General features: G+C 36.6%; 1 protein-coding gene across 2 annotated transcripts in view; it reads left to right on the top strand.

The window, feature by feature from the left end:
• LOC127421476 (syndetin-like) overlaps positions 1-12,146 on the top strand; it is a 207,381-nt gene that overhangs the window by 69,709 nt on the left and 125,526 nt on the right. For both annotated transcript variants that reach the window (XM_051664540.1, XM_051664541.1), the window contains exon 13: positions 9,201-9,336. In XM_051664540.1, the coding sequence (XP_051520500.1) occupies positions 9,201-9,336 (136 nt within the window). The remainder of the gene's footprint in view (positions 1-9,200; positions 9,337-12,146) is intronic.

Below are 12,146 nucleotides of genomic sequence, written 5' to 3'. Positions count from 1 at the left end.
GTTTGCAGGCAGTCTGAGCAGCTCTCAAGAATCTGTTCTGAGCCTCTGAGTTTTTGTCTGTCCTAAGCTCTTCCGAATGCTGCTCCTGTACCAGCCTATTTTCTCTTGTTAATCATGTGGGAAAATTAACATTCATTACTGTATTAATTAGGGATGAACCGATATGACATTTTTTGGCAGGTTTTAACAAAATAACTATAGGCGAATGCAGATATTTTGCCACTCACCTTATTTTGTCATCTGGGGCCTCATGTATAAAACTCAAACCTAAAAATAAACCTATAAACCTAAAAGTGTGTTTTTTTATAAAACCATACGTACACCAGAAGCTGCGCACAGTTCCCTTTATAAATTCCAGCTAGGGGAAGATTGTGCGTACATGCACATGGTTTGTTACCCACCCATCTCCCCCCCAAAATAACCATATATGGAGTGTACAAAGCCTGTTTTTACTATGCATAACCTCATCTGCATACAATTACCATATGCATATCGCCATCCAGACACGTGACTACCGTGTTTAACGGGTACGAGAAACTATAGGAGATAATACAAACTGTGACCATAAGTTAGATGATAGAGAAACATTATTTAATAAGATATTAACTTGTTTTCAGAGAATATATACCTTAACAAATTATTTTTGTTGTTGGAGGCATTAATCTAACAGTTGCAATTTAACTTCTCAGAAAATGTGTTAAATCATTTTAAGGGTGTTTTTATAGAGAATTTAAATATTTAATACTGGAAAAAAACAAAGATTAAAATGATTTGTGCACTGTTAAACTATTGTCTGTTATTATCAGATTACTTAAAGCTTTTTAATTGTGCAAGCTTTCCTTCTGTTTTATTTTCGACTGATATTTTATATCCGAAAAACAGCTGAATGGCAAAAGTTCGTTTCATGATGTTTTTTATAAGACTACAAACAGGGTTTCATAACAATTACTTCTGATTCAAGTGCTTAACTACATAATTTGTATTCAAAATATGGTGTATTAAATTAAGTTTAATAATCAGTCTGTTTAGTTCATAACTTGTCCAGCTGGAGTTGGCAGTTCACACACAGCAGTGAAAGAGTGTGTACGCAAGGGGTAGAGCTTGCGTGGCGGTGCGCACATTTTCATGTCAAGTTTACTTTTTATAAATCCCATCGTGAGCGTGAGAACTGGCGTACGCAATATTTTTGTGCGTACGCAATGTTTATATGAGGCACCTGATCACTATTTTACTTGGGAATTATGCTTTAAAAATATACAAAGAGCTGTTCAAAAGCTTTTTTACTGCTCTAACCATATGATTTCTATTGAACATTGTATCTGTTGAACATGACAGGCTAAAATTTTAAAGAGAGCCAACAAAGAAAGATAAATAGAAGATAAACATATTTAAAAAAAGACAAAAAATAACTAAATATGATAAATTGATGAATGATAAGAAAAAAAGCTTATTTTGTACTTCTAAAACATTTTTGCACTTTTGTTTTTGGAGTTCAAAAAGACAGAACTCACATTTTACACATATGTACTGTTTATGTTAAAACATTAAAATTTTATACTATGCATATGTTGGACAATTCCAGGGAAATGTCAACCACATCATAAAAAAATAAAAAAGTTTTAACCAAAGAAACAATATATTGGTATAAAGGATAATGCCACTTACACCGCTAGAGGGCGCTGCTTGCTCACACAGCACTGACTAAAGCGCTGAATGCGGACTATATTTTGAAACAGCCTTTTAAGATTTAGTAATCTCTCAAGACCATATTGTGATTTCAGTTTTAATGTAATTAATCATGCAGCTTTAATTGACATATCGATGTATCAGAAGTCAAAGTTTGCTGGTTCAAAGTGCCGCGTTCACAACTTTCACATCCGTTTATGGCGGTTTTTCCACATTAGCGTGAGAATGAGAAAGAACACAAATGAAATATTACATGTTCTTAGGAGTGCCAACCCTTCTTGATTTTTTGGCTATTATTATTTCTGGATTGCGCATTTGAATTCACAGAGTTTTTATAAAGTGTGCTACTGATTAATTATAAATAAACCATTGTTTTTTTCATAACCGATATGCCGAGGGTTTAATTGGCCAATAAATATCAGCAGCCGATACATCGGTTCATCCCTAGTATAAATACTTTACATTGATGTCTGTCTGTTTGTCTGTCTATCCATCTCTCCATCTGTCTATCTATCTGTCTATTTATCTTGAAGTTGCTTTTCAAAGGATGACGCAGCAAAGATTTGCTGACTTCATACATTTGCAGCCTGCTGACTGCAGCAGCACTTAGTTTCCCCTCTCTTGCACTTTAAAGGAAAATACTACAATCATATTTGAAAATGGATTTGATTCACCTATATTTAGGAAGGTGGCCACCTTTGCTACCCAGCGGTGTACTCAGCAGTGCGTGCTGGTGAATAAAGGTGGAAACTTAGATGGGTGTTCATCCATCACAGCAAATAGAAAATAGCACTCAGAGACAGGGAGAAAGAGCAGGAGAACTTTAAAGAACTTTTTTGTGGTCTCCAGTGAGTCATCATGGGCCCCAGTCAAAATGTGTCTGTATGTGGGCCTGGGTAGCTCAGCGAGTAAAGATGCTGACTACCACCTCTGGAGTCACGAGTTTTAATCCAGGGCGTGCTGAGTGACTCTAGCCAGGTCTCCTAAGCAACCAAATTGGCCCAGTTGCTAGGGAGGGTAGAGTCACATGGGGTAACCTCCTCGTGGTCGCTATAATGTGGTTCGCTCTCGGTGGTGAGTTGTGCGTGGATGCTGCGGATAATAGCGTGAAGCCTCCATACGCGCTATGTCTCCACGGTAATGCGCTCAACAAGCCACGTGATAAGATGCGCGGATTCACTACGCCACCACGAGGACTTAGAGCGCATTGGGAATTGGGCATTCCAAATTGGGGAGAAAAAGGGGAGAAGAAAAAAAAATACTTTCTATTTTTTTTGTCTGTATGTTTACTTTCCTGATAAGAAACATCATTGGAAAACAAACCGTTTAAATGAGTATAAAAAATACTTTAGTTTAATAGACAATATATTTTAAAATGTGAAACTTTTGCAAACATTTACAATTAAACACAACAGTGCTAATCCATAGCAATTACACTAGACTCCCTGATATACTGTTAAACATATTTTGAATGATGCTTTAAAGTACACCCTTAATGTGTTAACAGATAACTTTTTGTTCATGTCATCTTGGGCTTACAGTGACACCTAGTGGTGTGGATACAGCATCATTCAAAATCAGCAGTTTTCAGTTACAGATGCCATTGTAGAAATTCACTATTCACAATCAGCCATGATTAATTTAATCCAAGAGTAAAAGTGTCCAATAACAAAACGGTTACTGAGATTAAGTGAGTAGTATTCAGCTGGTCATGTGATTGTAAAATGGCAGCCCCCATGAGGGCACAACCTCCCCCATGTAGAATAAAACAACTTTTATAAGGTTACTGAGATGACTAGAGTCCTCATCTCATGTGAGTGGTCATGATTTTATACAATGTAATGTTTCAGAATTACAATCCATTTCTTTAGTAAAACTTTTTTAATGGGAAAAAAATTACTGAGTGCACCTTTAACTTTGTTAGCCTTGAAATACTAAAACCATAATAGAAGTAAATATGCTGAAAAAAAAAAAAAAAATCTAAACCTGACCGTCTCAGAATGAAAACAAATAAAAAGAAACTAAATTGAAAGGACAAATTGAGCATTGAATAGAAATGAAATCTAGGTTAAAATTTCAAATCAATATTAATCCTGGAGAGCACTTCAAATTTTAAGGGATAGTTCACCCAAAAATGGAAATTGTCAACATTCATTTTTTGTTTGTTTTTTTGGGTGATTTTCTTCCCTTTTTCTCCCCAATTTGGAATGCCCAATTCCCAATACACTCTAAGTCTTCGTGGTGGCATAGTGATTCGCCTCAATTAAGGGTGACGGAGGACGAATCTCAGTTGCCTCCGCGTCTGAGACCGTAAATCAGCGCATCTTATCACGTGGCTTGTTGAGCGCGTTACCGCGGAGATGTAGCATGTGTGGAGGCTTCACGCTATTCTCCACAGCATCCACGCACAACTCACCACATGCCCCACTGAGACCGAGAACCACATTATAGTGACCACAAGGAGGTTACCCCATGTGACTCTACCCTCCCTAGTAACCGGGCCAATTTGGTTGCTTAGGAGACCTGGCCGGAGTCACATCGAACTTGTGACTCCAGGGGTGGTAGTCAGCTTCAGTACTCGCTGAGCTACTCAGGCCCCCCTGAAATTGTCAACATTCTTGTACTCGCTCTCAGATTCTTCCAAACCCAATCTACTGTTGAGAAGTTCTTCATCAGATTCAGTGCATACTACGACAGTATGGGAGTTCAGACGCAGCTACTATGTCTGTCCACCTGCCTGAATCCTATCTTCTTCACAGGGCTTGATATGCTCTTATCAAAATCTCATCTATAAATGCTCCCCTGTCTGTCTAATATGACTCTTTTGAGATCAGGAAGACATTTATCATCCATTTCCTCAACCAGCTCTCTGTAGCCAGGCAACAATGCCTCATTTCCAGCCCTGTAGCAGGAAGTCATCTGGAGAAGATGGGGAATTGATTGGTTGAATGAGATGGCTGGCATCTCCCTCTGCTCACCAACAGGAGTCATTAGACATCAATGAGAATACTATACTTCCTGTGTGGTAGCCATTAGATCTTTGCTAACCCAGCTGAGCATCTTGGTACCCCTGAGTATCACTTATCACTCATTTTTGGCAACTGTACAACTTTATTGAAAGAACGACATAGCTGCCTTAAATAATCAGTCAACTTCAAATAAGACAAACGGCTCATGATAAAATTGCTTGCGGCCCGACTATTACATTTTGGCAGCTTCTGCACTGTTACGCTTTTCCTTCTGTATAATACTTCAGCCACAGTTCATTGCATTCGTTGGAGATGCTCTAGTGTAATGAGTTGTGTGGGATGGTTTCATATGCGCTTGTTTATCTGTTACTGCAGAATTACCGTAAGTGATGAATCACCTCTGGATGCCCAGAGCTTTTCTCTGTGTGTAGCCCAGACTTAATTAGATTTATTGCAGCCACTCAGGATCAGGTTGCATTGTGTTTGAGCGTGTGAATACAAAGTGTCTGTGTGTTTTATTCATTTTATTGTGTGTTTTACATTTTCAATGGGTTGAACAAGCACTGGGAGCGAGATTTTGAGTGATATCCTTGAGCAAGCATATCTTAAAAGGGAGGGAAATGCTTTGGTTAAAGAGATCATTGATGTAGGACTTGAACAATTAAATTTGCATAACTTTTGAAAAGGAAAATTTTCCCTGACTGCTGTAATCTTCAAGACTTTAAAACAAAATGCTAAAGTTGTTGTGTGATATATGTGTGATACTGTATGTAAATCTGTAATAACCTATCTAATAACTAATTATGTTTAGTCATTGTCCTATCCAATGCTGATCCTAATGGAAAGCGCTTAGGAAGTCTACTTATATGGTTATCTCTTGTTCACAAGCATACATTTAGCACACTCTGGTTTGAAATCTAACTATTTTGGTCACTGAAACTTAGATTGATTGTGCAATTGTAATGTTCCTTGTGAAAGGGGGGTCAAGCTTTAAAGGGGTAGTTCACCAGAAAATTATTATTCTCAAACTCATTTGACTTTTTTTCTTCTGCGGAACACAAACTAATTTTGAAGGAGGTATAATGGGTTTTTGTCCATACAATATAAGTCAGTGGGGTCTCATATGCATGCGTCAACTGTGAGGAAGTGTGTGAATGAGCTCTCTCCAAGGAGACTGCAGATATAAAAAAAATTTGTGTATATATAAGGAATATATTTTGGTCTGTTTTTCATCCTATGTGATCTTATTACTTCAGAAGACATGGATGAAACCACTCGAGTCATGTGGATTGCCTTTTTGCTGCCTTTATGTCCTTTTTGGAGCTTGAATGTTTTTGACCCTATTGACTTCTATTGTATGGACAAAAAAACATCATACATACATAAAAATATCTTCGTTCGTGTTCCGATGATCTGTTGAAAAAACAAACAAACAAAGTAAACAGCACCTTTAAATAGTTATTCTCATGTTTTTTTTCTTTCTTTTTTTTTTCTTTTACAGACCAGAAACATGTACTTACTGTGCCATCTGCTCTACAAATGTTCAAATACTAAAAGTCTTAAAGTGACCTCAATCATAGATCCCTACCAATGCCTCTAAAGTTGATGAGGAAAATATCTGGCAATAAATGTTCAGAAACTAAAAGGTTACAGTGGCTGAGCCTGATTTACAGATGCAATTTGTTAACTTGCAAATAATCCTTGCTCTTGCTTTCCCTGTGATTCTGCAGGAAAAAGAGATAGCTATAATACATAAATTATTCCTAGAGCACCAAAAAAGTTAGCTTTTCCACAGCTGGAGGACATGTTGCTATTTGCCATTCCTATTCTCTCCAAAACAGCCTCAGGCCGATCATAATTTACCGGGCTCCAGCAGTTTGCAGAGTTTCCAAGCTTGGTTAGAAGAAAAGGCAAGGATAGAGGTCTAGCATTTCACTGCTGACAGTATTGATGAATATGTGTATGGATGAGTCTGAGATGTTGTGGTCTCAGACATGGCAAAGTTTATGTCAGGGTTCCCTGCCCACAAATCGCTCTGACCAAAGAGAGTATGTCAGCTCTTCTGAGAACTCTGGTGTCACCGAAGTCAAAGTTGATCCAAACTGTATTTTACTTTGTACACAGCCCACCTTCTGACTTGAAATACAGTCTCTCATCTCTCAGGCTCTGACCTGACAAAAGCTTGTTTTGTTGTCTCTATGGTATTATTTCTAATTATAGTGTTCCAAGGAATGCCTGAGATTCTCTGAGGTTTTGAAGGATTGATCGCTTGGTAAATATTCATTAAGGTCCACAGCAGGTCAATCATTATCTCTGGTGTATTCATGCTCCCTCATTGTCAGATTTACTGTTTTTCAAATGTCTTCAGCTTGATTTAAAGATACACACATATCTGAGTAGGCATAATGTCACGCTCTACTGAGTTTCTCAGATTTGTTAAACTCTCTATTGGATGTTTTTTGGGAATTGCCACTTTCCACAAATAGAATACACTTTGGTGTCCAGTTATTTATTATGACTCATTAGATGCCCAAATACCATGTTTATTATATTGAGAACTATTAGATATGTTAGATTAACATAAGAAAAGTAGATAGTCTTAAACCTAAATAAACACAATTTTGGCCTGTCCCACCTTAGAGGTCATGGCCTTCTGGATTATATCCAAAAATTGACATTTTACAACAGTGCCTTAATCTGTAAAATAGATTTTCAGTTCATTCAATCCAGTTACATCCTTCAGCCCCTTTCTACTACATGGTGGAATGACAAATAAATATTCTCATTCCATTTCTCAATTTTTACACAAACCTAAAAACCAACATTTGGTCCCAATTGAGTTGATTTAATTTAGGCTAAACCTGCAATCCTGTTACCATTATGCCATTTTTATACATTATATTTAATTGTGAAGTTTTTTTTAACTTAGACAATTAGAAAATCACCCAAATCTGGATTTTAAACTGTAAAAAAATTCCTGCTTATTTAATATTTAGTCTGAATTAGGGCTGGTAAATTTAATGCATTAATTTCTGTGATTTTAATATTTTTAATTTAACACGCAAAAAAAAAGAATTTATGCAATTAATGCTGAATCTGTTTTTTTTTTGTTTTTGTTTTTTTAACCTCCTAAAACTTCACGAGATAGGAGAAGGCTGTCCCGAGTTGTTCCTGGCAGGCTACTCAGCCTGATTAGGCTCCGATTAGGGTGGTGGCAGGGTCAGGGCATCTGCTGCCTGCCAGGAACAAACCCAGGCACTTTTGTACAATGGGCGACACTTCAACAATGTTTTTCCCCACTTTCTGTGGCTAATACTGGCATATATACATTTTCAGGAGGTACATGCTTGACTCAACTGCACATCCTTGCAAAGAAACTGATTGTGTGGAGCAGTGCATGCTTATTCATTTCACGCAACGCATTCCCCGGGCATAATAAACATGCGAGTGGATTAACTGTATGGAGAATGACAGTAAACTGACTGTCATTTGAACCAGTTTAAAAAGCGAAACCGCCCACGTGAGACCCAGCGTGTGCGCGATAGAGACTGAGTAGGATGTGGCCGTTCAGCAAGCTGCAACTAGGTATACTTGTAAAGAATGAACAGCAGCCAGAGATTTTAAACTTCAGCATTCAATATGTTTTATAACTGTATGTATAGTGTCTAATGATGCATTGACAATGTTACACTCAAGTTTCTCTTGCCAGTATAGTTTGATGAATTGAATCTGCCCATTTGATACTATTATTTAAAAAATCCACTGGAAAACGGCAGAAGATTTTGCCCAAATTATAATTACAGCATGTATGGCATATATATCAAAGATGAATACATGTAAAAATGTGTTTAACTCAAAAAAAAAAAAAAAAAATTTACATTTTAACATGTACATATTTAAATAATTAAAATAAATTATGACTAACCAATTTCTTGCAAGTTCTTTGAGACAAAGTATAAAGTAAATATATTTATGATGATTTTTTAATGTTTGTTTTAATGTATCATGTACCATAATTTAATCATGATTAATAAGGATTAATCACAGAAAAATGTGCGATTAAGTATTCACAGCCCTACTTTGAATATTTATTAATTTGATATTTTAAGGGTTTTAGGCCCTATTTTGTACCATATTAATGGAATGTGCCGATTGTTTCATAAGTGTCCTCACCTAAATAAAAGGACATTTTTATTGTGAGAATCACAGCAGTATTTTCTTAAACATCTCTGACTCGCATTGCACGTAAATGCAGCAGTAAGCTCGGAAGAAATTCTATAAAAAATGTAATCATATGCCATTTATAATAACTGCATTCACTTGTCATTAACATTTTTTTTATATACTGCTCTTGTATTTTACTGACATATGTGAGACGTCTGAAACCCATCGTCAGCTTAAACTTTTCTTTGCTTAGACACAGCTTTTGATATGTTGGAATAATTAAGTCTTAACACACGCAGTTCTCATGCTGAAACTATAGGAGCTGGTAAAAACTGATAGAGTAAGACTGAAGCAGCTCTTTGCTTTTATCTCATCCTCCAGCACATTACACCAGACAGCTACATCCCCTGCTTGACGGACCTCTGTAAGGCTTTGTGGGAGGTGATGCTCAGTTACTACCTAACCATGCAGTGGCATGATGAGCACTACAAAGAAGAGTTGACGACTCCTGCAGCCGGTGAGTTAAGTAATTTAGTTGATGCTAAAAACATGCATAGTAACCAACTTGACTGATGTAGACTCTCAGTACAGTGACTTTTTATGACTTCTTCCTTGGTTACCTGTCACAAAGACAAGTCTTAATGCTGTTTCAGTTTAACCAAAGGGCCCTTTCAGAGGATTTGAAACGAATATGCTGTTTCAGGGGTGTAGCTTCCATTATAACATGTCCCCTCCACTTACAGAGATTTCTACTAGAATTTTAGGAAATAATCAAAATACTTAACATAAGGCTGTAAGTTTAACATTTAAAGTGTAATTTTTTTTCACACTTTCAATAACTTTCTTTAACATGATCTTAATCACAAACAACTGGAAAACACATGGAAATGTGTCTTTCAGAAGGTGTGGGAACCCTTGTAGCTATTTTTTTTTTTTTAAAGCAGAAAGAGTAATGCTTTCATTAGGGTGCTCAGTACCCTGTGATGGTTATGCTTGTACGCATTACATTTGCGCTTTACAGTGTGAGGTATTGCTTTCTATATAAAGGAAATGGCTTTTTGCGTGTGCTGTAATTGGCACAGCAGTGGCCAAGGAGACCGGGCAGGTAATTGAATGGGCTGCTGTGCTGATAGCCAAGTGCAATGTAGTTTGTAAAGTTTGCTTTTCTGGCTTTCCAACGCTTCAATTTCTGTGGTCACTGAGCAGTGCTGAAATAGATTGGTGCTTGTTTTTGGTTAGCTCTGACATTGGAAATTCATTGAACCTTTCTAAAGTACCCTAATAACCAAAGGTTAAATTGAGCCGGTACGGTCTGGAACGGCGTTCCGGCACCTTCGATTCCAAAAAAAAAAAAAAAAATGCTTGTTTGTCAATCCATCCCGTTTATTGTGTTCTCCGATGCAGTTTTGTTTGATCCATGTGACACATTCCATCTCTATTTAGTGAGTGTACTTGTTCAAAAATATTTCAAGCTCGTTATGCTTCGCTCTAGTCAGTTGCGGACGCTGGTAGAGGTGGCATTTTCGAGAGCGGCACCAGACCGTGTGCCCCTGCATAGACGCGTGTTCCGCTTCTGTACCGTGGTCCGATCTCTGATTCATGGAAATCACGTAATATGGAATCAACTGCTCACCCATTTCTTAGATCCACTGATATGCAGTAGCGATTTGCATAGTTTCGTTAGAAATCTAAATACCCGAAGGGGTTTTGAATCAGGAATCAATCACATCCAAAGTGACATCAGATCAAAATATCATAGGCCTACAACTTGAGAGCAAAAGACCACTCGACCAACACACTGTAAAAGGTTTCACTGTTATTTGTATTTTGATGTGTACTCCATTTTTGTTGATTCAGCATTTATTATTCTTTTGTGTTTTTTTCCTTTTGGATTTTTTTTTTTTTTTTTTTTTTTTTTTTTTAGCAAACATACAGTTACTGATTGCCATTCTTACCATATAGTAGGTAATAGGTTATTGCTTGAAATTGATTTGTGGTGATTTTTTAATAAATAACGAATGAGGAAAATTTATATTATTTCTTTTAACATAAATATTTATATCCGTAAATTTATTTATTTATTTATTTATTTATTTATTTATTTAAATGCACTAATTTCTACCTTAGCCCTGGACCCCTGTAATTTGTCTGTACTTCTGTTTTATCTCTCTTTTTTTTATAATCCCTCTATTTTTCATGTTACTTTAATCCCGTTCAACTTGTTCCTATTAATAAAATTAAGCTACAGCTCCCAAAATTTATGAAGTAAACTCAACAATACACAGTTCGCTGCCACAACACAATGTTTTTCTCCAAACCAGATCTTCGACAGAGCAATGAACCCTTTTCACACTTCCGGGTTTTGTAACGTGAATGTAAACCGTTGCAGGGTAAACTTTGATAATGGTGAATGGGAGTGAATGGGAGACCACGGCAAATATAATTTATCATTACCCATTTGCTCCAACATCAAAAGAAAAAAGCCACTCTTAAATTTCCACAACTTTCCAAATGAAGGATAAAAAGAAAGTGATGGATTACAACCGTCAGAAGAGAGATGGTGGCAAATTTACTGTCACCCTCTCAGCAGCTTTATTAGAAACCTCATCGCATGTTGTGGTAACTGTGTGTTTTTTTAAACTAATAGGGTAATATAAGCTCCAAAAGGACAAAAAGTAAAAGTATCAGAAAAGTAGTCCATATAACACATCATATGCTCATTACATACACAAAACTGTTTTTCAAGCAGATATTGTTCAGTTCTTATAGATGGTTTATATAAAGACCCCATGAAATCATTGATGTTTTGACTTATTCCTTATGAAATGAGAAGTTTGAGTTGGACATATGCTGTAGAAGGGTATGTCCCTTTTAAAAAAAAAAAAAAATAAAAAAACCCTGTTGCAGGTGGTTTTATGGGAAAGGACATTATTATTCAAGACAGCATTTTGGTGTACAAAAATCTGTGTATTGTAAGATGAGTCATTATTTTTTATCCGTTTTCTTGTAAGAGAAAGACTATTATAAATAATGCATATATCTGCTAAAGGTTCAATATGTCAACTTTTAGGAGTACACTCACATATAGATGGCTTCAAAGATAATAGTCATGGACTATAAGCCACAAAAATCTAATTCTGATTTCATTGAGTGTTTAAGGTTTTTTCCCCCTTGCTCTTTCTCTCAATCTTCTTTTTTTTCCCCTCTCTTCACCTTCCAGTGAATCTTTCTCAGTCTATCTCTTTCTCTGACTAAGTGACTGTACTAATCTGTAGTCTTGTAGGCTACATAAAGGGAGAGGACACTCTGACAGTGCAGAAGTGTCAG

This window comes from Myxocyprinus asiaticus, chromosome 30 (assembly GCF_019703515.2).
Source record: "Myxocyprinus asiaticus isolate MX2 ecotype Aquarium Trade chromosome 30, UBuf_Myxa_2, whole genome shotgun sequence".
Lineage (NCBI taxonomy): Eukaryota > Metazoa > Chordata > Actinopteri > Cypriniformes > Catostomidae > Myxocyprinus > Myxocyprinus asiaticus.
The sequence above is the reverse complement of the archived record's forward strand: the minus strand, read 5'-3'. Positions and strand labels throughout refer to the sequence as shown.